Here is a 27,047-nt window from a genome sequence, read left to right on the forward strand (position 1 = left end):
ACAGCTGGCTCATACCATGCATTAGTGAATGCAAACACCTCGGAGGCGTCCGTGTGTGTGTGTGTGTGTGTGTAAGAGAAAGTGTACTCGTGAACCAGTAGAACAGGGGACTTTGTCGTTGTTACACACACACAAAGAGGGGACTCACCGTTGAACAGGGGACATGTGTGTCATGCTTTAAATCAACCTAAAATCATGTCTAAGACGCTCTGGTGAATTTTTTTTATATTATGTGTGTGTGAGTGGGTGTGTCCTGTTTGAGACCTTTAATGGCGTAAACACTGAGCTTATCAGGACCTGTAGTCCTTATGGAACCCAAAATCCGTTATTAATGAGGGTGAACCTCATTTCTAAGTAACTGGTTGTTTAGGGCTATGACTTGAATTGTGGTTAAGGTTAAGGTTAGGTGTGTACTGGTCATGGTTAAGGGTAGTGTTTTCCATGTCAGCCAATAAACCCTCCTCTATTATACACACTGGACCTTTAAGTATATATGTGTAACATTATCTCACAACTCACAAAGCAACAAAAACAGACGTAACAGTTGGGCTGCGTGTGTGTGATTGTACCGAGTGCAGAGGTTGACAAACCGATTCAAATTCTGCTTAACTCTGACTCAGACGTGACTCTGACCTTATCTGGGACAAGCACAGACATACAGAAACATCTCATGAGAAACCACAATTATGGAAAACTACAGTGCACTTGCAGGATCATTCAGAGAATGAAGCTGATTATGAAAATATGGATATAGATCCTTAAAAAGACCAACGTGTGTATTTGAACACTGTGTATAAACATATTTAGAAGACGCTATTTTACACGTTACGTGGTGGTGAATGGACTTTGTCACACTTCTACCATCTCCCTTTACTATCCAATGCCTCTGTGGCAAAACCCCTTTACATACTGTGTTCCTAGTCTGGGATTAACTACAACCCTTTTGTGGTCAAAAGGAGTATTACAAAAACAAAAAAATACTGCTGCAGAAGAATATAAATATATTTATAGGAAAAATAATTCTCTCAGGGTTTCCATAGGCCAAAATGCCACTCATAACATGATGGATTAGGTTTTCAAATGGAACTCAGGCCTGATTGAATTCATTATTTACATATTTAAGTGCAAACCTCCACCCAGGCCACTCAGTCTCCTACAATTTAAATACTACCACCACCAAAATGTAACCATGTCTTCCTTGAGCCATATATTGCCATCATTTTTCATTAAAAAAAAATCCATCCTTTACTTTTTAAGTAATGCCGCTCACTATCCGACAACAGAAATGCAGCCACAACCATTACCCTTGCTGGGGGTAAAAAACATCCTCTGGGAAAATGGCATCTAACCATTATGTATCATGACTCTGTCAGTCCATGTGTGTGTGTGTGTGTGTGTGTGTGTGTGTGTGTGTGTGTGTGTGTGTGTGTGTGTGTGTGTGTGTGTGTGTGTGTGTTCTGTGGTTTCCAACACATTGGTTGGCTCTGTGCTGATCACAGGTGTTCATTCCTCTGAGCCTGTCTGGTGGATTAAAACCTGCCATCACTGAGTTATTGCCGACACCCTACTCATATGATTTTGCACACATTCTCAAGTGACAGCTGCGCACACATGCGCGCGCACACACACAAACACGCACGCACACACGCCACAATTAACACACAAAATGAGTGTAATGAAGCCATTTGTTTCAATATACACACAGATGTGTACCAGGCAGGCATTTAGTGCTTTTATAGGAATGAGTGAATCAAAATCCTGCCAACTTTCCATCAAAAGGTGAGCGGTAGACAACAGCCTGTGAGATGTGAGCATGGTATTTGTTTGATTTTTACATGTTGCAGTGCCGCAGACATTATTATTCATATCCCTCCCCGGGGAACCATGTTTGAAAAATGGGACGATAGCAGTAAACCCCCCCCCCCCCCTTCTATGTCACCTTCTCACTCACACACACACACTTGTTTTTGGAGTCTTGTTGGGGAAGAAGTGCCTCGCCTCCTCCTCTCCTCTCCCCCCTCTTCCCTTTTTTCCCCCCCTTTCTTCAGTCTCTCTCTCCCAATAGAGCCTGATCCAGCTCGTCTTCTCTCTCCGTCACACGGGTAATCAGCCCCTGCTTTTTCATTTGGCTCAGTAATGAAAGCAATCCTTACGCTTCCACTGCAGCACAGCCCAAATAATGAGGGTTGCCTTAGCCCTCCTCAGCCACCCCCCCAGTCCTTACCCTCTCCCTCCCAACCCTACTGTTGATGGATGGTGAGGAGCAAATGTGTGTTTGGATATGTGAAGCAGGCAATCTCTCCAAGTCCTTTGTCTCCTTTCTTTTTTTCTCAGCTGAAAACAAGTCCGTTATAGGAAATCTGACCAGCAATCCTCACAATGGATACAATCCAGGGGGCATTTTTGTTATTAGACACAAGTAAAAAATGATTTCTCCCCAACATTCCCAAACTTGTACCCCAAAAAGTAACTTGTTTAGACCATTCAAATGTTCATAAGTTGCGATGTGTCATTTCCCTCCACTTCAGTTTCTGAAAAATCTAAAATTAACCACTAATCTACATGAAAATCCACACATACACTGAATACTGCTGAGAAAAACGTGGTTTGCGCACATAGGAGATCACAGCAGCTATATTGCCGTCTTCTACTGCTGACATAGACTTCAATAACTAAACGGAACACAGGCTATATAGTCTACTTTGTTTTTCGTCTCATCGTTTCTTGTGGTCATAAATGCGTTCAGTGGAAACTGGCCATCATCTAAAATCGGTTTTCGCCACACACACACACTGCAACCAGGCAACAGACGTGGAAAGCCGTTCCAGATGGCAAACATTTAAGTCAAATACGACTCAGCAACCAAGCAGCGTTCTGGCCAGCCAAAATATCTGTGATCATATCTGTGAAAATGTAGGAAGTGTGAGAATGAGTCCAGCATTCTCAATTCAGCATATCAGCTTCAAATGTAGCTTTTAGCTCAGCTCAGCTTCAAATGAGTGGAAAGACAATGAAAGCAGGGATAGAGTCTTTTTCTTTTTTTTAAACAAACATATAATTGTCTACCTAATGCAACGTAGGCAACCAGCAAGAGATACAAGTCAGTTCCGGTCAGAACAAGAACCAACGCAACACAGCTTATGATAAACAATCAAGTAACATGAAGATGTGCCAAGCAAATCATGGACATACAGCAGCAAGACAGCACAGACCAGGTGGGATGAAAGTCTACAAGTGTGGCTTTGTGTAGAAAAGCATTTGACATATTGTGTTGGTAAAAACGTTTTTTTTTTTTTTTAAACTTTCAAAAATAGCATTTTTTATTATTTTTTTTACATTAACAAAAGGGTTTACTGACCCAAAGCCTTTTCTCGACCCTAGTTATTGAATGGTATAAATATTAAAATGAAGAAATAATATAACTTAATACAACAACATTTTTTCACCTGACAACAGCAATATTTTACCAGTGTTAAAGGGGTGGGTTATTTTTTTTTTGTGAAACAACAGATGTGAGAAATGTCATAAGAAATCAGATAACTCCATTACTCAATACGTCTCAGTTTTTAGCAAAAGATGTGGAGATATAACAAAAGTAGCAAACAGAAGTTTAGGTGACATGGCAATAAACGTCTTGAATTGAATCTTGTATTGCTTTTCATCTGAATCCATCCCTTAGTGTGTTTTTAGTGAGATGGGACCTTGGATGGAACTCTGTTGGAAAGCTCCTGTCAAACATTCAGTCAAGTGACCAAAGTCAATGAAAATCCTTGAGGTCCAGTGGGAGCGTCCAGGTGAGTCAGAGTGTCTGCACCAGCACGGGGAAGAGCAGTGACAGGTGCTCGGCACCCCGGATGGGGAGTTTGTGTGTGGTGTAGAAGTTCACCACCTCTGGAATGGTGTCAAAGGGAGGGCTGTTCTGTCCCAGCACGTACTTGCCGTCTTTATACTGAGTGAACTTTATGTGCATGAAACCCTGGCAGCTCCTGAGAGAAGGGGGAAAACAGGAAGATTTTTTGTGAAAGTGAGAAGAAGAAAAAAAAGAGAGTGATCCCATATAAAAGAGTGTGGGGGAGGAAAGGGGGGAGGGGGGGGCACATGGGGCAAAACAAGTAGACATGGCGGAAATGACAGTTTGGATTTATGTCTGTGTCTTTTTACAGCACTTTGGGAACATGGTTCTAACAAAAGAGGAACAGAGGGACATTTTGATGGATGGATGGGTGGTGTACAGACAGCACCAGAGTTCAGAGAAACAAGAGGAAGAAGCAACACTGCACTGTGACAGCGGTTCAGCCACGTTAGTTCCTCCCCTTTAAAATTCAGGCAGCCACAATGACTTCCCCTTTAAGAGTCAGCCACCCAGCCATGATGTCCGTCTAATTATAGAAACAGAGGGAAAGACAAGGGCTGAAACCTGGCTGTCACCATAACTGTCATTGTTCTATTCAACCATGTCAAAATTTGAGGAGGAGTGAAACTCTGTGAACATTAACAGCCAAACAAAAGGCCGTTCATGATCCTCTCCTGGTCTCCAGAGCACAGAGGCCGCGTCGCATCATCACACCAGTGCTCACAGTTGGCAGCGCATGCTTTCATCCAGTCCTGTTTGTTTAGGGGAACTCATTGCTCCTCATGCTACATTAGAACTTAGCGGTGCTCTTTCATAAATCTGCACGGTAGTTTAATTCAAGCAGGTTTGTCTTTTTCAGTGCAATTTCTGTCATTCCTCCCACTGTTGACATCCGCAGTGTAATCTTTAAATCTGTACGGTTTAATGTTTCAATGAGGCAGAGATTCTACCACACGGACAAACAACACAGGTCCTGCAGTGTTTCATCACATTTGGCTCGTAAGGGTTTGCTTTTGGGGTGGATGGATGTTCTGAAAGCTGGATTAGGTAATAATTTGGAATATATTTAGCTAGAGCTGCAACTAACAATTATTTTCTCGAATTAATCGTTTGGTGTTCAGAATGTCAGAAAACCTTAAAAAATGTTGATCGGTGTTCGTCAAACCTGGAAATGATGATGTTCTCAAATGTCTTGTTTTGTCCACAAACCAAAATGATTAACTTTTAATGATTTATTTGTTATCCAGAGCAAAGAAATGAAGAAAATATTCACATTTAGGAAGCTTAAACAATTGGAAATCTTGTGTTAATCATGAATAAAGTTTATGTTAATTATTCGGCACTTAATAATCGATTCATCGATTAATCGTTTCAGCTCTATATTTAGCCAACTAGCGCTCTTCCTGTATGCTCATCACCTTCCTTTTTGCGATGTCATGTTCCAAGATCAAGATCCAAATTAAAATGTGGATATATTGAAATGATTACTGAAATTAAGAAAACAAATGTCTCTGTTATTTGCATCTGAATTAAGATCTGATCTATCTCATTTGAGACTGAGCTGTGGAAGCCGTTTGCTGCTGTAGACACTGGAGGTCGATGAAGGTCGGCTCATGTGTCCAAACTATCTAGAGAATGTAAGGTTGACAGACTCTGTAGTTTAATAAGAAACATTTTCTTCCCAAACTCTCATGTATTGGCTGGAAAACCAGTGTTAGAAGTGACCTTGTTGCTTCAGCGAATATGCATATGTGCGTGCGAGCGTGCATGTGTGTGTGTGTGCGTGTGTGAGAATGTGTCAAAGCCACTCTACTCATGTAAATGAGTAATGCCCGAGATTGTTTATATGTCAGCACAACACGGCGACACTCGGTGCCTCCCCCTCCCCTCACTGATTTCCTTCTTGTGTGGCCCACAGAAGGTAATTCATATTCATTAGTGATTATGGTGAGGATGATGTGTGCACTGAAGTGTGCTCTACCTGCCTGATTACCACTTAGAGGGCCCAATGGGGGCCAAGGAGGAAGGCCACAGACTGGGGGCCAAGGACAGAGGGATGGTGGGAAAACGGTTTGAGGCGGGGACAATGGATCGTGGTAGTAATTAAAATGGAGAGATTTGACCAGATAAGCAGTATCATGCCCTACAAAGGAGTATCGGGAGAGAAACCAGTGTGGCAGTGATCTTAAATGTGGTTGATGGTGGAGGGGAAGAGACAGATGGAGAGGTGTGGGTAAGTGTGATATGAGAACGGAAGCTCAGCTGTCTTCACGGATACTTCCCACACACTCCTCAGTCACATAGCAGAAAATATGACAAGTGTGCAATTAAACTGTGACGCTGAATATCCCATGAGCTCCAAATGTCTTTACGTTGACTGGAGTACGTCGGTGCGTGTGTGTGTTTGTGTGTGTGCCACTCTTACCGGAGGGAAAGGGAGAAGTCGGAGCGGTTGTTCTGACTGTTCCTCACTAGGTAGCTGCACTCTTTACACAGCGTCAGTAGTGACTCGGCCTCAGAGCGAGAAAGGGATCCGTGGTACCACCTGACACACACACACACACACAATAAGACAATGCTCCTGTGGTAAATGCTGCGATCAATAACAAGTCAACAACTAGAGAGCACATTTCATTTTCATTTCCTTAAGTTGATAAATAAGACATTTTGAGATAAATCAAATTATATTTGCTCTCCACAGTGTGACAGTGTGACATGTTGGAGTGTGTTGTACCATCTTGTTTAGTGCTGGAAAGTAATTCATTCCATTATTTACGCTTGTGCTTATCAGACTGTGACACGCCAACATGTCTGCCACGAAAAGACTGTGGACCACTTGCTAAAAGACCAACATTTCCCCTGCAAACCCAATATTCTGTCAAGTAGTAGTAGTACTACAGAATAATCAAAGCTGTGAGCATCACAACCTGTGAGCAAATATATTCATCTCTCCTGCCTCAATACTAAGATGATCGAGGTTGACAATGACGCCATTTGTTTGTTTAAAACAAGGGGAAGCCACAAAACCTTGTGACGGACCCTTCAGACATCACCAGGGAGTAATGGGACATAATAATTAACCACCAACCGTCAGTGAATTTGTGCACATCTCTGCATTTGTGACGACCGCCGAGTGTGTTGCGTGTGTGTGTGCGCGCGCGCAATGTGTATGTGTGCTTAAACATGTGTCATGTGCTTGGATTTCATTAGTGAAACAGCGCTGAAAGAGCACATAATTTACACCAGTGATGTCTGAAATTACAACACCAAAGTAAATGTGTGTTTTTTTAATGTTCTGACTTAATTAGCTCTCATTCTAACCCTCCGCTGCTCTGTGAGCTCTAATGAGAGCTGCTTAGCCGAAACACGCGGTTTCTTTTGTCTCTGAAAAAACACTCAATCCCATTTAACTGCTTCATTTCATGACTCCGTTTTCATAGATTCGACAGATTCGGAAGGTAAGAGACAGACAGACCATGTGCTCATATTCAGGGGATGGAGATATTGCATAAAAAAAAAAAAAATAAAAAAATAAATCATACTGTGATTATTTGTATATATTGCAATGGCAATAAGATTTGTATATAGTACAACTGATTTATGTCCATGAAAAAATATATCAAAATTATGGAAAAAAAGACATTGTCTGATATGATTTTAGAGTCATTAAATTCCTGAAGCACTGCAGAATTTCATCACTGTGATTATTTTGCGATTAACTGTGCAGCTCTAATTGTAGCGAATATTAATGTATCATCACTTCATAAGCTCCCCATTTTCTTCGACAACAGAATCATTTCTTTATCCCTTATAACTTTCAAGGTGCTAAAATTCATGGCAACGGGGACATTTGATCATTAACTAGCAAGGTCACTGAGGACTGAAGCATAAAAGCCTTTTAAACTGATTAAACCCTTAAAATGATGAATTATAGTCCAGATTCATAACAAGTCATGTATGTTTATATATAAACTCCAGAACAGAAATTGCATACATACACCTGCTTCTCCAGAGGAACAACAGGATCCACTCTCTCCCCCATCATCGCAAGGCCCTCTTGCGGCATTCGAAACTTCATTCCACCTCCGGCCAGCGGGCTGGACCTGGGCCCCGGAGGACGCAACCGCTCCGTGGGCGAGGAAGAGCGGTCCCACTCAGCGCCATCAAACTGCACTGTTGGCACACAGAAGATAGAAGAAGTGAGTCACCATATTTACACAGTGCTGTGATCATGAGGGATTAAACCGCACAGTCAGATTTGGGTAAACATCAAATACATGTCTATTGCAAAACCACGCGCGCAGCAGGGAGCCCTCGTTACAGAGTACAGCAGGTCCCAGTCTAACAGACTGTATCAGCATCATCGCGTTTCCCATCATCAACATTTTTATGACTCCCCGTGGCAGAGAGCAGGCTGAAGTTGGCTTCTTCTCTGTCTGACTCTGGCACACGCGTCTTTGTCTTCCTCTGCTTGACGGTTCAAATGACTCGATACTGACTATACTAATTCCACTCCCAAGCAAATTACATGTACAAACTGAAGTGTTATTTCTTTTGTGCCTGGTTTTGGTGACATCCAATCTACAGTACTGGTAATTAAACATTAAGTGCACCCGCAGCTCCACTGAGCTCGCTGATATGAACAAGGCAGACATTTCAATTTGCACGGAGCTATTGGTGCATGGTTGATGAAAGGAGGAGAGAGGTGTGGTATGAAGGGAACGCTTCAAACCCAGGCTACACACACACATGCATGTGCTCATCGCTTTAACACTTGGCAGTGGGTGGATCTGGTGCTATCAGAGGTTAGCCGACCAGTGTTTGTCATTACTAACTGTAAAGCAAGAGTTGCTAAGGTTAAGTGACGGTGATGTTTGCCATGTGTTTCCATTACTCTTAGAAATGCACAAAACATAAATATCTCTTTTCAAATTTCTCTAATATCACTAAAACATTTGTATGCCCTCATGAGGTGGTTCTTCGGACGTGTCGATATAAAAGTTGACCACATCTATGTCTATGTAAACACCGGCATCATGTGTGTCAGTCGTCGTGGTATGTGGTTCACCCACTCCCTCCCTTTGTCTTCTGTTGAAAACAATCATAGCAACAGCAGTAGTGAAAATAGAGATCAGTTTTCCAAAACCATGGAAACGCAAAGCGCTTTTAGCCATCTTCCTCAAAGTGCAGTCTCACGGGGCGAGATTTTATGAGATAAATGGGATGTCGCGAGACTGGAATTATGGCTCATATCCAAAACACCCTTCAATGGAAACACCATTGTGCATTGTGGAAATTTTAGAAATGTTATTACTTCACCTCACGGAGTGGGAGTGAAGTATTGTTTTTTGGTGGCTCTGTCTGTCTGTCTGTCTGTCTGTCTGTCTGTCTGTGTCTGTGCTTCCACACTTGCTTGCCATATGAGCAACAGAGGACGACAGAAGCTTGTAAGAATTTGTGATAGACACACATGTCGCCCAAGAACTTTGACCTGGATGTGGATTCGAATAGACAACCTTCTGATCTGGAGTCGGACACTCTACTGTTGTGAGTCTGACGCTTCTCTGTTCAAAGTGAATGAGAAGCATTTCAGATGACTCCTCCACCAGGTCCATGTGAATCAGCAGTAACGACTGCAACAGGCATGGACGGATACAGGTGGTGCAGATGAAGGCTGCCGCGAGTCCAGGGTGGAGGAAGAGCAGATGTTGAACAACTAGGGTCATGGAGGTCGGTGTGACTCCATATGTGTGCGTTTGCGGCGATAAAGGATGGCAAGGCAGTGGGTGGTGGTTAAAGGTCACCTTGCTCTCTGAGGGGGGGGGTTAGGGTTACCCTCAGGGGGAGAGTGGGGAGGAGGCCAGAGAAAGAGGAAGGAGAAAGCAGCAGATGGTTTGAACAAAGTTAACCAAAGAGAAGATACGTGAGAGACGTGGTGATGAGTAAGAAATGAGACTTAACTCAGGTGCAAGACTTAAATATGAGGAGGAGAGAGTGACTGACAAGTGCAATGTGGAAAAGATGGGAGACAGGGAAGCTCCTGCTGAGAGTGCGAGAGGCAATGTGTGTGTGTGTGTGAAGATGACAGGGAAGTGGTGTCATGAAATGTGGTTAACTATGCCTTCTGCCACTGAGAGAAGTAATACACTCTGCCACCTGTCTCCCTGCTTCATCACACATGTGAAAAACACAATCTCCGGTGTTTCTGATCCAATATTTACAATAATGCATCATGTGACACGAGGTAGTCACGGTGTTCAGATGTTCAGGAGCTGCAACGACTGCAGTCATCTGCATGAATCCGCTTTGGGGAAACAGACACACAGCTGTAGATGCTTTAAAATCAGAACAGGACTTCATGTGCAACGCGACCCACAGCTCTGTGCGACAGCGGAACTGAGGAGCTCGGGGGAAGAATAGTGCTGTATTCACTGTCTTGCAGACAGGAGGAGAACAGCAGAAGGTCCATTGTGAAAATGGCATGGAAGGCCATCACCTACTGTAATACTCAATGGAGCAGCTAAACATGCACTCATGCACACATTTACAGCACATGGGGATTACAAAACAAATAAAAGCAAAACGGGGGTGAGGTCTTAATGAGCCGACAAATCCAAAGACCCCCCCCCAAGCCCACAACATCAAAGGCCATTTGAATGGGTGTTTGGAGAGAGACCCAGGCTGTACATACATGCCTTTCTCCAGCCCTGGTTAATTATTGAGCAGGCAGACACTCTGCCACTTTCACTGGCTCTCCATGAATTATTGATACATGGCGCAGTACAATGGCCCCATCTGGAGCTTGGTGCACCTCTGTTGAAGCCAGGATTAAAGTGTGGCCTGGCATCCCTCAATGGCAAACATGCATGTAAAGACACCAAGACTCACTCACTCACACACAATCGACACCCCAGAACACCATCACCGCCACACTCTGCTGCCCGTCCATTCATCAGCACATCCCACACCTTTAATTCTCAAACAAAGCTGAGGAAGAAGCATGGACAGAGAGAGAGGTGTAAATGAGGCACAAGAAGAGGAGAAAGTGGAAAGAGCCCAGACGATTTATCACAGATCAGAAATGTGCTCAGCCACCTAAGGGAGAGATGTGTTCAGGTAGGGGAGTACTGAAGACTGAGAAAAACTCCTTTAAGATTAACAAGTCACTGAAATGGGGTTTGTACAAACATGAGTTTGATTTGTTTGACTTGCTTTGAATTTGGAACAATATTAGTTATATAATATTAGTTATATATGTATATATATATATATATATATATATATATATATATATATATATATATATTTATATATACATACACACATATACATATATACACATACATATACATATATATATATATTAAACAGAAAGAGGAACAATGCTATGTTTGTGTTTTCATGTGGAGAAAAGTAAGTGTTGGTAAACAGCTTCATCTCAACAATGTCGATCATCAACGCTGCAAACAATATTTGACTGACAGGCGATCACAGCAATGATCTTTAACCAAAGCAGTTAAAGATTTAGACTCATTGCTCTTAATTAACTTAAGTCTATACGCGTTTACAGCACTCAGCGGTGTATCCAGACCAATAAGAAAACCTAAGGCCAGCATCAAGAGACTGAGTGAATGTGGTGTGGACAGTGAGGAGTAGCGACTGCGTGTCACAGATGCTGTAGGACAGGATAAAGACAGAATACCTGCACTGTGGTCCAGGTACACTACTCCTCTGCAGGACACATGACCTGGATCACAGTATTCTTTAGTGACTGCTACACTACGTTCTGCTCTTCCTCTCAACTCCTGACACAAAATATTGAATCTGTCTGGATGATGACAATAAGACTGTCAGTCTGATGTTTGTCCTCTTCGGTTTCTCCCCTGAATTTGCTAACATGATGTTTTTCAGGCTGTAACACTGCAAAAGCAGAAATACCAAGCTTTGTGCATACACACAGATTCAAAAATAATCTGTGTGAGCAAAGACGCAACGTCACACCATGCCACTCGTTCGCCAACAGGGAGCATCTGGTGTTTGCCATTACAAGACAGTGAGACATAATAAATGTTTTACAGCTTATATCTACAGTAAAGGTCTATTTTTATTATGTGTTCTTCAAATGAACTACCAATCATAAATTGGATCTGGAAAGAAAAGTGTTTTTTCAGTTGTGTCTCCCATAAGAACTCAAGTGATAAAACAGACGAGAGCAATTCAGTCATTCGCGGTTTCATGTGTCTCAACTACCTGCTAATAATTATCAGAGGGGAAAGGGAATGGCCAGACCAAGTCTTTCCTCTCTGTGATGCAAAAGAGCACTGTCTTTTCAAGCACATCAGGTGATTTCCTCATAATATAGGAGGAGCAGACAAAAGTGATGAAAGCGCTTCATTCGCACCATTAATGAGAACATCTGTTTTTGGAACTGCCCTGACATCCTTTTTTTTTCTTCCTGCATACAAAAGGCCCTCTGCAAAAATGGCCTCCAATTAAGGCCTTAAGCCATTATGCCACGCAGTACAGCTACAGGGGAATAAAACACACATTTCCTCTTTCAAGTTCCAAGCAGGTTCCTCTATCAATATAAACTTCCACATCATTTTGATTTTAATTTGAATTCATTACATTCATTCCCTGGAGGCTTCAAGCTGCTCTCCATGTCTTTCTCCCTGAATTGAACATTCCCTTTTCTTTAGCTCCCCCTTTTTCACCTACCGTCCTCTAAGTGGAGCGTTATCTCTCTTTTCATATTCCCCTACACCTCTCCTTTCTAACCCTGCTCTACTTCCATCATCTTTCCTCGCCGTCTCTCATATTGGTTGGTGAGTGGAAACCACAAAGGACATGGCTTTTCATTAATGTCAGCAAAGGCTCGTGTTGAAGGAGGAAGAAAATCGGCAGAGAGGAAGCAAGAGAGAGAGAGAGAGAGCGAGAGAGAGAGAGAGAGAGAGAGAGAGAGAGAGAGAGAATAGGTGATGCAGTAAACGGAGACAAGAATGAGAGAGAGAGAGGGAGCAAGAGTCCCTCCACTGTGCCTGTAAATTGATGAAGAGAGTGGTCAGATGCCCCCTGGGCCTGCTTAGAGCAACAGAGAACAGCATCACACCACAAATGGAAATCTCAGTTTCCTTTTGCCTTCTTCTTCTCTTGCATGTTTGTCTGCACTCTCACACACACACACACATACATTTATAAGGCTCCTACTGGACTCTCAGAAGGAAGGAAACCTTATCATGTAGCCAGACATCCAGATATAGCACAAACAATCTCTAAACCATCTGCCTGTGCAAGTTAACTGAACCAGGGTTTATGCTTTCATGACATTTTGAAGAACTATTTAGCATCACGCTAACAGCGATTCTTTCACAAGAAGGGAATAAAGCATGGTCTGGATGGATAATCAAAATATCCTGACATTATCGTCTCATCGAGGACTGATAAAAAGACACGCTTGAGTCTTTGTGAGGCTACTAAGGTACAGTTGTGCTTGGAGCAGAATGCCAAATATAAGGGCATGTTTATCATGAAGCATCGTCAATGCTGGCATGTGCCATTTAGCACAAACTAAAATTCAATATTCACCTGATGTTTCTACATGGAAGGATTTGATCAGCACGCACGTTCTAAAATATGGAAGTATCATTAATGTCTTTTAGGAAGTTAAAATCCTTCCAAAATGAATGTTCAGGTAGGCAAATGGATTTATCCTCTGAGGACCATTTCATATTTAAAAACACTATGTATTTAATAGCTTTTGAATAAGCATCATGGCTAAAAACAATGGCGGCTCAAGCTGTTCGGCACAACCTTTACTTATACCTGCAGATTACTGCGTTAAGACTTTCTGCAGCAAATAAATAAAGAAAGATACATACATATATACATATATATGTATATATATATATACACATATACATATACACATACATACATATATATGTACAAAATACAAAATGAAAACAAATAACGGGATCAGATTGTGAATGTAAACTGTACCTACGTGTACACTATTGTGATGCTTTTAGGATGAACACAGTCACAGTCCCAGTCATTTGCGCTTACTTAAGGAGCAGCTGCACTGAAGTAAATGGAGAATAAGTGCTCCGCTCAATGGCACCATAATGGTAATTGGTGGAGGCGGAGGTTTTATTCATTCACCTTCCCCTTTCAAATTTCCAGCTGATTGCAGCTCCCTCATCATGTGTCCACTCTTACAGTATTTAAGTCTAGTTCTAATCGATGACTTCGAAGCTCCAGCTGTTGACTTTTAAACTACTTTATAAACACGATATACCTGAAACAGAGACACATCATTAATATGCAGGCTTAGGCGTCTTTGTTAATGAGATGCAGCCTTTCATTAGTTCACTAGTTGCTGCTGAATAGCTACAAGGCCATTCTTTCTCTCTCCCTCTCTGCGGGACCGTCTATTGACTTCCAGGAAATAATGACGGCTGTAATTCAAGATGGCGGTGAGAGGTGACAGCCTTTAAAGTGTGTAATTAAAATCCACAGGGAGACCCGTCACATTTAACCCCTTATGAATGCTTATGAAAACATTTTTTTTTTTATCATATTTAATAGCATTAGCTTGCAATCCGATTACTTGATGGATAATCTGAGAAGATTATAATCAGTCATTGTTATGGCTGCTGGCCTGTGCCCTCCCCAGGCTTTAACCGTGTGGGCTTGTTTGTGATGAGATGCAAAGTAGTCTGTGTGGTTCCATTGGACCCAGTGGAATCTTGGCGGGATCTTGGTGTGAACAGGACTGTGATTGGTGCAGCTCAATGAAGGAGGACACCACGAGCAGCCCTGGGGGCCTCTCAGAGTTTGAGCATCTCGTAAATCTGTGACATGGATTTCTGGTACTAGAATTTATAGTTTGAGAAATCAGGCACAGTTTTTCTTTGTGTTGGTCTGGAAACTGATTCTGTGTTGTTTGTGTTTAGAAACACTAGGTGAGGAGGTGCTATTCCGTGTATTTTGGTTCTCTTTTAAGTTGAATAGGGTTATTTTAGGCAGTGTGGTTTTGTTTCATTGATTTTCTTCAGACGATGATAGCTTAGCTCTTTCTTTTGAAGAGTGTTTTTTTTTGTTGAACAGCATGCACTGCCCATTTTCCCTTTTAAGCTACAGTTTATTTTGTAATTCACACCATTCACTTCTTTATTAATTTAAAATAAATCCAATCTTGTTATTGTGCTGCTTCCCTTTACCCTGAGTGGTAACAGTTACACTCAATGTATGTAATATACACAAACCCAGATGTTCCAGCAGATCCCCCTAACCCTCCAACACCCTCATTTATGCTAACATGCACACAATCTTTTCTCACCCTTGAATGAGGATTATAGTGACATGAGCACGCGGGTGTGTGGAGGTGATGATGAGGGGCTGCTGGCAGATCGTGATGTCCCACTTTGCCCTCTGTCGCAGGTTATCTGAGCGAGTGTGTCACATCCACAGGGAGGGAAGGATGGCTGCGGGGAAAGCCCCCGTCACCACTGCTGTGTTGGTGTGTAGATGTGTGTGAGAGTGTGCCTGTGTTAGCAGATGACTGATGGCACCCTGCTACAATGGCCCTGACTCCCCCTCCTCTCAGTTCACCTCACCTCACAACAGCCCCTGAACCATTAATTCTCCTCAACACCCTTCCACTCTGGGGCTCCGGGCCTCCACAAACATCCACTGAGCTGCCACACAATAACCTTGGACAGCCCTTTCTGTTTCTCTACAGCATATCTATCCATTTACCATCTCCCCCTCTCTCTCTCTTTTCCTTTTTATCTCCCCTGCCCCACTGTCCATCTTTCCCACCCCCTTTATTGTTCTGCTCCGTCCTTGTCCTTCCCATCTCTTCCCTCCTAACTCATTCTGATTGTGCATAGCAAAGCTGAGAAGGCTTGGGAATATGGATTAAATGTGAGAATGGAAAGCCCTGTTTGTGTGTTTACACTTCACCGCCTTGGTCTGCAAGACTGACAGCAAGCTAGCGTGCAGTGCCCACTCCGAACGGACAAACGCAAACAAACATGAGGTCAGAGGCGGGTTTTCCTCCACTGTGCTCACTAATGGTGCAGGTGCTGCGAGTGCTCCTGTGTTCCATACTGTACGAGGCACAAAGAGGAGGAGTCTGAATGCAAGAGAACAATAGATAAAGGAGGAGTGAGTGCAAAGTAGGTTAGAGGTGATATTGACTTTTAAATTAACTGCCATGCATCTGAATAAGTTACGGGGCCTTTTCGCTGCTCCTGAGGTTGAAAGCGATTAAACACGATGATGAACATAATGTTTGTGTGTACGCGCTCACGTGTATGTGTGCATTCAGATAACCGAGTGCTGACCTGACTCTCTTATTTGCACTGGACCAGTTATGCACACGTAGGCATGTAATTAACTGAGAAAAAAAGGAGGAGTGGACACAGGGAAGGGGAGAGGGGATGGAAGGGAGTGCACACAAAGCAAGGGTGATTTATTATCCCATCACCATGACCTTGGTGACTTGCAGATGCAGCTCAATTAAGCTGAGTTGGCCTGGCATGCCTTATACTGATCCACTACTAAATGACCTATCAGTCTCTCTCTGTTCCTCCTCTGTTACCTCTCTACCTCTATTACTTCCCCCTCACTCTCTCCCTCCAATTATACTCAGAAGATGGAATGTAACAGGACGGGATCTGACATGTACCCTCCGTGCAACTTTAAAAATGATAACTATGCACTGTGAATTCAAAGTAGTCCAAATAACAGGATTTCTGTGTTCTTCTCTCTGCCAACTGTCTCTTTGTAACATCAACTATATCACGCCCACAACAAAACGAGACATCTGTGTTGATTCTGATGAGCATGTCAGTGGATGTTGTGAGTCTCGTGACAGCGGTTTGATCTGTGTGTCGGCAAAAAAAAAAAAATCAATAGTCACCAGAAGGTGTTGTATTGATGTAAATAGTAAAAAGACAAGATATGTGCGGATCGTGCTGGGACTGTGAAGGTCACGTTAGTCACAATTTCCAATGAAAAAAGGGCTTTAGAGATGTAATGATGAAGGGGAAGATGCTACAGTAAAGGTCAGGACAGTTAGCAGCACAGCTCTCTGAGTTAACTGGAAGGGCTTTGGCATTTAAAAAGAACATGTCTGAGCCTGGTATTAGCAGTTTCCACAAATTCCATCAAGAGATTCCATTTTAAAAAGCTGCAATATGTGAAATACCTGAACATTTACAGATGGTGCCTGACCATTGGTGCAGATTCACTGACAATAACACTGGATCATTTTCAGCATGGGGCTTTAAAGTGAGTGTTGAACATGTTCCCTGCACACTTAGCCACTTCATATGTCACATGCCAAATATATGAAGCAGTTTTCCGTCTTCTAAAGAGCATGAACTGCTTCATGAACTAAGTTTTTGAATAAAAGGTGAACCATGCATTTGAAAAAAAACAAAAAAACAAGATTTTGACACAGCAACATTGTTAAGAGTTACTGATGTGTTTGACTACTAAATCAACATCTTTCTGTATTCAACATAGAATCTAAAACCATTTCATAGTTTCGCAGTAACTTGGTTATTATTACAGTAACTCTGATTACCTGCAAAAGCTTTGGAGATGTTGTCCTTTTTCCACTCCCAGGGTTGGTCGTACTCGTCAGCTGGTCTCTCATCATCTTGCGGCAGCCTGCTGCTCTCCTTGCCCTCCTCCTGTGATTCTCCGTACATAAAGCCCAGGTGCTTTCCTCGCTCATCTTCATAGGGGGTGTCGTAGAGCTGCACCCCGCCACGCGCCCGTCCTCCTGCTGGCCCGCGCTGCAGTTCTATGAGACCAGATGCACGACAACTCTGATTAATACGCAAACTCAAAAGCAGGCAGTCGAACAATCAGAGATTTTTCCTGCACTGCAAATGAAACCAAAAATCCCGTTGAGCTCTGACATGACAAGAATTAGAGTAGGGAGACAAATGATGTTTGCGCAGCTTGCTGTGGGCTCAGAATCTCATATGGAGAGGCTTAACGAGACCTGGGGCTAGATGCTGAGTGGCAACATGGTAGCCACCCCCCACCTCGCATCCATCCTGAATCCCAGCAGCAAACTTACACGGCTCACAACATCATCCATGTTCCCTTGTTAACATTTTCATCACTTTCACAGTGGGACGCAAACAAGAAACGCTTCTCAGCACTCCAGTCCGTTATATGGAGTCAAATATGGTCATGAGATAAAAGGATTTCCGATTATTGACGCCAGTGAGAAAATTAAATTTGATTTGTGAATGCATCAACAGGAGTCTGTAAGCTGCGGGCAGCAATCAGCAGTAGTGCTTCGACCTGCTGACCTTCAAAACGAAAAAGAATATTTTTTGTGAGGACAGAGGACATTTACTTAAATGAGATTTTGAACAGGAATTAAATTAAAAGATTCACTGGTTCAAAGCAGAGGAAAACTTTACCCTTCCCACGACAAGACAATGCTATTTGGTGGCCTGGTAGTCACCATGGCGACCGAGCAGAGGCCCTGGGGAAAGTCCCGAAGGTTAGATGATAGAGGGTGGAGGGGAACTGAAGAGAGAGAGGAGGAGCGGAGAAGGGAGGAGGGAAAGAGGAGGAGATGATGTGGTGAGGTGAGGAGCAGGTGGAGAAGAAGGAGAGAGATGCAGGGAGGAAAGAAGGGGAGAAGGAGGGCGGTGGGAGAGACAGAGGGTAAGGCGGGTGGGGGGGGGCAAAGCGTCAGTGTTTGATGTTAAGCTATCGAGACAGAAGCACAGTGGGACTGAATGCTCCTCTACCTGGGAACCAAGAGTGTGTCAGCGGTAGCCTGGAGATGGAAAAGATGAAGGCAGAGAGATAAAAACAGGCCTAGACAGAAATGATAATGAGAAACTCAGAAAACATAATGTAGGGAAAAACAGGTGGGCAAAACTCACAGGCTCTCACTCTCAAAATCACACAAGTGTCTTTTGAGGACAGTCTTTGTACAAGACAATCATTATTCTGATCTGACATTTGTCAATGCAGGTCTAAGGTGTTTATTAACGCGCAAAAACAGACTAAGAGGCTGACGATTCAGGTGAAATATCTAATTGCTATTTTTCTGAGCTAAAGTGCAATGGCGTTATGATGAAAAACAAAATGGAGCACTAACACATGGGACCATCAAAGTATTAGCTATTACTATTTTGTATCACTCTATTGCAAGGATGACAATTAAGAGTTATAAACTGTTTCAAACATGTATGAATTCCTTTTTTTTAAATTGGCATAGAACATAGTAGAATAAAAAATAGACTCATTAAAATGCAGGCTTGACAATCTGCTCATTACGTGGTTGCAAATTGCCATTTTCAATTTGAAAACGAGTGATTGTTCAGCCCAAGCAGTCGATCCTTGAGTGACAGGCTCAATTCATAGTCAATGAGCGAACTGCGACAGTGCTTTGCCAAACACTCTGGCATCGCCACTGTGAATCTAATCTTCCCAATGGCTCCATCCAGCTGTGGCAAAAAAAAAAAAGAAGAAAGTTTTCTTCCAGGTTTCTCAGGTTGGGCAGAGGAAGAGGCACTCCGTTCATTTGTGCCTGAGATAATGGGCTTAACGTGACGCCCCAAACAGGTAGCACAAGCAACAACAGCGAGAGAACGGAACATAACATTTGCTAAACGGCAAATTAGCCAGACAGCCAGACTCCCCTCAGGGCCAGGGAGAGCCCTCCAGATGAAGAGACACTGAGAAATGGAGAGGGAGGGGGGGGGGATGCTTTTATACAAAATGACTGGGACAGATTGGGGAGAGAATGGGGGAAAGGGGGCAGATAGAGATGTTACAGCAGAAGAGACAAATGGAAAATGATAGATGTGGGCTAGATGATGTGGAAGAAAATATCAAGGGAGGGTTTTAGTCTGGATAGGCTTTTCCAAAGGGCAAATTCATCCATGATGGACTACTCTATAACACAGGGGATGGGGGCACTTACAAGGCTCAACAGCAGGACTGGTGGCTAAAAATGAGGCAATTAAAAAGGAAATATTGAACAACCCTTCATTCAGTCCCAGTGTCTTTAGAACCAAGAAGTGGTTTTATGAGGAAATAAAGACATACTGCAGAATCACATCACAACAGAAGCATCATCTCAGTGGCGCTTATTAAAAAAAAGACTGCTGACAGATTATTGATCAACAGTGATATTACTTCATGCTACAGTAACATGTGTAATTCATGATTTGGAGACTGAAATACAATAAAAGACCTGGCAGTGATATTATTGATGAAATGTGAATGTAATCCTTCCACCTAATCTAATAATATGAGGGCAATTCTGGTAATTTTTGTGGAACTGTGAGTTCACCGCCTGTGAAGATAAATGTCTGAATAAAAATGAGATACTGAAACACAAAAAGGACACGATGAAAGGAAAAGGAATGAAAGTGTCTCGGGGAACGGCTTTCAGACACGCAGTGAAGAGTCCAGGCGTTCCTCAGAGATTTATTTAACCTTTATTTGATTATTCTATGAGTCACACTGAGATTGGCATCTCTTTGACAATTGAGACCTGGACTTCGTCACTGCATGTGGTCATGAGATACTGAGTGATGATGATGATGAGGAGGAGGAGTAACTGACCTGTTATGACCCTCTGGGCCTCATACGGTTCCATGTAGCCGTTGTTCTCACATGGAACAGGTCCATGATCCGGCTCTAGTCGGTGGTCTAACCGAACATCGAATGGGTCTGAATAGTCCGTGTCCCCTGCCAGCGGAGCAGAAGGCACCACCTGAAGGACAAACACACACATAAAAAAAATCACTTCCGTTACAGAACATTAACTTGAGCCCTCAGAGAAACAACGGCCATATTGACTTTTTGTCTTTATACAGAAATGAAATTAAAAAAAAAGAAACATTAAATAGGTTTTGCCTGGCAGGCACATGTGCATAAAGAGCTCAAATCCCAGGCTACAATGCCTTTCATCCAACATTCACATATCAGCATTTGATAAAAGCTTTTGAATCAAACACTTGCATAAAAAAAACACCTTCGGGCAACGAATGGTTTTCTGATAATTAAGAGAATTTGGTTATTTTGTGTGAATTCGGAAAAGGGGGGAGTGTTGCACAAACAATACCTCATCAAGACCTGCGATGTGTGGAAAGCAGCTTTTAACAAGCAATCAGGTCCTCGCTGGAGTGGCACGTAAAAATATATGTCTGGCTACAGAGGAAAACAAATGTGTCTGGAGCTTCATCAAGACACTAATTTGCACCTTTGGGAGCAAAATCGCAGCACCACACCAATACTGTGTATATTTAGAATCTGCACAATGTGCATGTTGAGTCTTTGTGGCCACACTTATAGAAAATGCAATACTCTGACCATAACTGTCCTGTCTGGGGATGATCCTGTGTTTAGGGTGGAGGAAGAGAGAGGAGAGAAGGAGATGATTGGTTTGTCATGAGCATTTGTCGTCAGCTGGCACACTGACAGCTACACAGACAGCCATATGGTCTCTCCCTCACACACACACACACATCCTTTGGCTCTCTTGCCCTTTTGCTCTCTCCCTCTCTGACAAAGGAAAATCACGGTAGCAGGGGCTCACTTCTCAATTCCCAGCTAAACACTCACGCTTCGTGAAATTACATCCTAATCCCACGCTGATTCTGTAACAGGTTATCAGTCGATGCACAGGAATCTGCAATGTTAATTAGAGTGCGGATGTTCCCACAAACCCTGGGAAATTAATGAGAGGAGAGTTGGGTAGAAAGGAGAGATATTGACTGCAGTTAAGACTTTTACTTCACTCGACTTCAGGCTTTTCACACTTGTAGCATTTTAAGTCATGGATCTAACTGCAGAGATGAAAACCCCCCAAAAAACAACCCTGAAATCCCCCTAAACTGACTCAGCCTACAGTATGTGTACGGAATTAATCTGCAAACCATTTCCTTTTGAAACCTTAGCTTCTGCTCGTTGCGCTCTCTCAACATCTGTTGGCCTTTTGGTAGCTGTGTATGCTTTCCACAGCACAACACGCTTTGCTCTGCAGTCCCGATGACACAGGCAGCATCAAAGCATAAATTACACTTCCCCGCGCCCTGAGACAGGTCTGTATATGACATACAGATGTACAGTGCTGTATGTGACCCCTAACATGTGCTCATGCGCCGTTCTCTCCCAGCGTGCAAAGCCAAACCCCATTTATTATTAATGGAAGGACATAAACTCAGGGGACTGTGACCCTCTCTCTCTCCGACTCAATGGTCCACTCAAGCCATCAATTACACTTTGCCTCCGTCTACAGCAGCAAATTTATGTGGCGCGCGGGATGTAATGTGATTTACGTAAACAATGCGTGTTTGTGACACACATTTCCCGTCACTTGATTATTAAATCGGATCAATACAGCCGTCACATTAATGGATATTGAATAAGACAGTAGGTACTGCCTTCCTTTCATCTCGCCCTCTCCCCGCTTCATCTATTAATAAAAATCTTAATCCACAATCCAACAGGACTAAGCAATAAAACAATATATATATATTACATTCTTCAATTGCAATGAAAGAAATATATCAATATATCAATATACTGTCTATGCAGTGTGTAAACAAATTGATTCAAGTTTGTTGTTTTCTATCTATAAAGAAAAAGTCACAATTAACTTGTTTCTTCACTTTCACTCACGGAGAAACAAATGCCATCATTTATCTTGACTGATTTGAAAAACCTTTTTATCAAGATGATGTTTTTTGGCAACAGCAGCAAAGACATGGAGAGAGACTGGGGCTCTTACTGGCTCTTGCTGGTCTTCTATCGAGAGGGCACTGAGGAGGATTTTGGTGCGCCCAAGCTCCTGTGAGTCCACTTTGATGAGTCTATGCTTAGGAGACCTCCCATCCACGCTGGATGACTTCATGGGAGACCCGTACACCGGTGTGGCGGGGTCAGAGGTTCCAGACTCGCCCCTGGACCTGTTCTCGGATTCCTCATAGGGGTCCTCAAAGTCCAAGTCCCTCTGGAGCCGGTAAGCTTTGAGGATCTCACTCTCGCTGTAGTCTGGCGTCGGTGGCTGTGGAGGCACTTTCCTGCTGCCAAAGCTCAGGTAGTCTTTCAGCCACTTGGCCATTGCAGCTCCACTTCCAGAAGGTGCTGTTGTGTGGCGGAGAGAGAGGCTGCCGGAGAGAAGACAGAGACAAACAAAGGGGTTTAGACCAAACTGCATGACCTCCTTTCTGCTGTGACCTGTGGCTTTGATTTGCTCTGTGGGTTTGAATCCCTTTAAAGATTAAAAACCAATTCTTGTTTGCTCCAAAAACATCTATACAGCTCCTGATCCTCTTATAATCTTTGCGTTAGACAACTTACTTGGTGTGGCCACATACCCACAATCAAAAGGTGCCTCTGTAGCACTCAAGTGACATTTAAGTGCAGCACCAACAGATGGGCTTTATACACACTCCTTTTGTTTTACACAGGCATCGTAATGTGAAGCATCTGGACTTTGCCCAAAGGCTGGCATTGCATTTCACACCCCTGCAATAAAATCCGTTTACACGTTGATAAATAGAAGCAGAGATTAAAAAGTAAAAGAGGAATTATATGAATCAAAGCTGAGATCAATTCAAATATTTGCCTTTGTTTTTAAATTGCAATACAATATTATAGTAGAGGCAAATTCATATGGAACTGTATTCAACTTCTCACCAGAGATGAAGTGCATTTAAACACCACTCACTCACCAAACCTACTGCCACTTTGGATGCTTTACTCCGCGTTTCTTCATGTTTCTGACGAGAAAACGACACAGAAGAGGAGACGAAACCTTCCACGGCCTTTAATCCTCCAAAAAAAACAGCAAGAAAAAAAAAACTGAGCAACAGCACTTTTCTACGGACAAACACGAGAGCGCTAACACGCGCCCGAGACCCTCAACCCACGGAAGGCGAATGTGCGAGTGAAGAGCGACAACAGCTCCAGCAGCAGCAAGTCAACCGAGCGATTAAAGGGGAGGTGCTTCATTCCCACAGGATCATCCCTCCATTCCCTTTCGCAGTCAGCCGACCGTTCATTCACTGAAATATCCACACACATACACACGCATGCACGCACGCACGCACACACACACAGCTGGAATCAGAAGAAGTGCGTGGGGAAAACAAATGAAGAGCAGAAGAGGGTGGCAGTGGTGGTGACTGTGGGGGGGATGAGCTTCCACGAATGTGCTCTAAAGATGTACATTATTTATTTGCATGACATCACAGGGTGGGTTTTATTTAGTAGCCTGAAAGTTTAAAATAGTATTTTCCTGCTTTTTTCAAAGGGCCTGAAGGTTGGGGAAGGTTGTGGATTTTTGCAGAAAAAATCCACAACAGTGTTTTCTTGAATTTAGTCCTCATCACATAATATAAAAGAAACACCCTGGAGGCTGTCGACTCTGACTGACAAAAAACACAGCATTCTGTTGAGTTTCATTCATGTTGCTTCACGCTCTCTCTGAGCGTCTATTATCCTGTTAGATGTGCCATAATCCAAGGTCCAGGCTGGCAAATGGATTATGTGCAACAGTGAGTAAGGCCCATCTAAATCTGTTAAAATACCGTAAATGCCTCTTTCTTTACGACACTCATGAGCTCACTTTCTCCCAGGGGTGGGAGTCCGTCTGTCCGGGTGAGGTCATCCAGCTAGAATCCAACCGTGTACAGCCCAGACCTTCACATCTCATCTTCTTCCTCCTGCCTTGACACACATGAGCAAATGGGCACATTAGTTACAGTGCTGGAGCACTTAACTTGACGACAGGATCAATTTCATGACAGTGGCCAATAAAAAAAGCATGTCAAATTACCTCTACAAGTGGGAAAGAGTCTCTGCAGATGTGACTGACTCCTCACTTCACTAGTTCCCACTAGTTCCAATAAATGTGTTGTTTTTTTAATCTGAGCAGAACCAGATGGAGTATAGACAACTAAACCTTGCGGGAACAAGAATCACACTTGGGTGAGAACCAGTCATTATCACGTGGTAACACAATTAATATGCACTGATGACGGTCTTATCTTCTCCAAATGAGATCCATTCATTGAGTGAGTTGATAGGCATCTCGTTGGCACAATACACAGACCTCGATCGTTCAAGATATTCTGTTTGCACAACGGTCATCTCCTCAAATGACAAAATACCATCTTCCTCCGTCCCTGCTTCCCTCTGCCTTTTTCTTTTTACCTTTGCATTTTCATCTCCTCTGATCTCTGACTGGATCAGTAATCTTTCGCCACCTCTTGCTCCTCACAGTCATGCATTCTCCCATTTTCATCTGCACAATCTGCTCAGTCCAGCATCTCCTCTGACGCAAGCGACCAGTGACATACAGAAACAGACATTTCACCGTGTCTTTCCATTCCTATAAGAAGAAGAAACAGGTGAGCTGATACATTCAGCCACATGAGGACGCATGAATAAAAGAAGGAAACAGAAATGTCTTGTTCTCTCAGTGACAGCCAGACGTCAACAAAGCTGTTATTTTTCTCCCAATCTTCATGCAAAATAAGCACTGTTGTGTGGGAGCCAGAGATTTAATTGACTCCCACCCGAAAGAAGAAAGCAATGTAGAATAGTTCATTAAAAGAGACTAAATATGGACGTGAGATTTTTCTCTGAAATTCACGCTTCGCCCAGATGTTGTTTGTGTCTTCTGGCTCAATAAGAATTGTAATTTCAAGAAGTATGAGCACTTCAGTAACTGCAGATAATCTTATGCAACCCGACAAACACACACACACACACACACACACACACACACACAGTGATTACCATCAAAAATCAAACTTAATCACAGTGTAATTATCAGTCTTTGATGTTAATTAAATGACTAGAAAAGAGGCATCACAGTCCTGAATGAATAATTGTTTTTCAAGTAATAGATTTTTTTGCCTTACATCTACTGCCCTCATCTGGTGGGTTGAGTGTACTGCACATATCCTGTAGAAATAGCAGGTCTCATTTTACTTTAAAAAATAAAACAAATAAAAATAACAAATAAATCATCCATTTGTGACCAAAACCTTTGAAAAACAAATGTATTCATGCATTCATTCATTTATTCATTCATCTGACACTGTTTGAACTTTTCATTTTCACTCACATTACATGTTTTTTTTTTTTATCTAACTTTACCCACAAAAACGCTTTTCAAGTTTCATGAACATGTACAAATTGACTGAGCACAAGTGAACTAGTCATTCAACGGGTAATTACAAGTGAGTCAATAGGTATGTAAAGAGGTAAGAAACTAAGTCAGTAAGTAAGTGATTAAGTCAATAAATAAGTTACGTTAGCACATAAGTGAGTGAACTATGGAAGAGGATTAGGGCCACATGTGAAATAACATTTGGAAAAAACAAAAAAATACAATTAAAACAGTCAGACTTCTGAGATTAAAGTCAGACTTCAGACTACTTCTGACTTTATTTAATTCTGATTTGACTTTTTTTTCCCCTCACAATGAGAACTGGATGAGAGTAAGGTGAGACTGTTTTCTTAAAAAACATTTTTTTTTTTAAGTCAGAATACTGAGAAAAATGTCTTGCATGTCAGTAAGTAACTATCCAAGTCAGTAAATAATGATATGATAAATAAGGTACGTTAGCATGTGAGTAAGTAAATACACAACCTGAGTAAGTGTAAGCATGTAAGTAAGTAATTAGTGAGCAGGTTGATATGTCAGTAAGTAAGAAAATAAATGAATAATTGTAAAGTCATTGAGTGAGTCAGTATAAGGTTTTTTGTTTGTGGGTAGCCTAATATGTAAGCAAATTATTAAGTAGGTCAGTAATAAACAATATATTCATATTTTGCACCTAAACAATGTGTAGCTATCTCACCCATGCATTAATTAACCCTCTTATATTGACATTATATCATTTACAGGATCACTTAACTTACTTTTTGTGTGTTGGTGTGAGCTTCCGGGTTGAGCTCCTCCTGTATTGTCATTGGTTAAATGTGTTCAAACTTGCCTGTGGTAAAAAAAACAAAAAAACACACAAAAAAAAACAACAACCACGAGCTCGAGTTAAAGCTGAGGTGAAGAACACTGGTGTGTGACAGAGAGCGCCATTTTACCGCACATTAACACAACACACATGTCAGTGAACATCGTGTAGACGGAAGTGTCCCACACTGCGTAGGCTGCGCTGCA

General features: G+C 42.5%; 1 protein-coding gene across 7 annotated transcripts; it reads right to left on the bottom strand.

Moving 5' to 3' along the window:
• Positions 1–3,275: 3,275 nt before the first annotated feature.
• shdb (Src homology 2 domain containing transforming protein D, b) lies at positions 3,276–26,918 on the bottom strand. Of its 7 annotated transcripts, none has more exons than XM_058638150.1 (12): positions 26,792–26,912; positions 25,786–25,828; positions 25,073–25,250; positions 24,696–24,821; positions 24,486–24,582; positions 23,590–23,690; positions 22,644–23,022; positions 20,474–20,624; positions 17,451–17,672; positions 7,852–8,026; positions 6,279–6,398; positions 3,276–3,986 (listed from the first exon to the last, which is right to left on the bottom strand). In XM_058638150.1, the coding sequence occupies exons 7-12, from the start codon at positions 22,974–22,976 to the stop codon at positions 3,800–3,802; spliced, it is 1,188 nt and encodes a 395-aa protein (XP_058494133.1). In that variant the 5' UTR covers positions 22,977–23,022; positions 23,590–23,690; positions 24,486–24,582; positions 24,696–24,821; positions 25,073–25,250; positions 25,786–25,828; positions 26,792–26,912; the 3' UTR covers positions 3,276–3,799. The 7 variants fall into 7 exon arrangements, with proteins under 7 accessions (XP_058494133.1, XP_058494130.1, XP_058494128.1 ...); XM_058638147.1 differs by having other exon boundaries at positions 24,486–24,586; XM_058638145.1 differs by lacking the exons at positions 23,590–23,690; positions 24,486–24,582; positions 24,696–24,821.
• Positions 26,919–27,047: the final 129 nt, after the last annotated feature.

Source organism: Solea solea, chromosome 9 (genome assembly GCF_958295425.1).
Source record: "Solea solea chromosome 9, fSolSol10.1, whole genome shotgun sequence".
Taxonomy (NCBI): Eukaryota; Metazoa; Chordata; class Actinopteri; order Pleuronectiformes; family Soleidae; genus Solea; species Solea solea.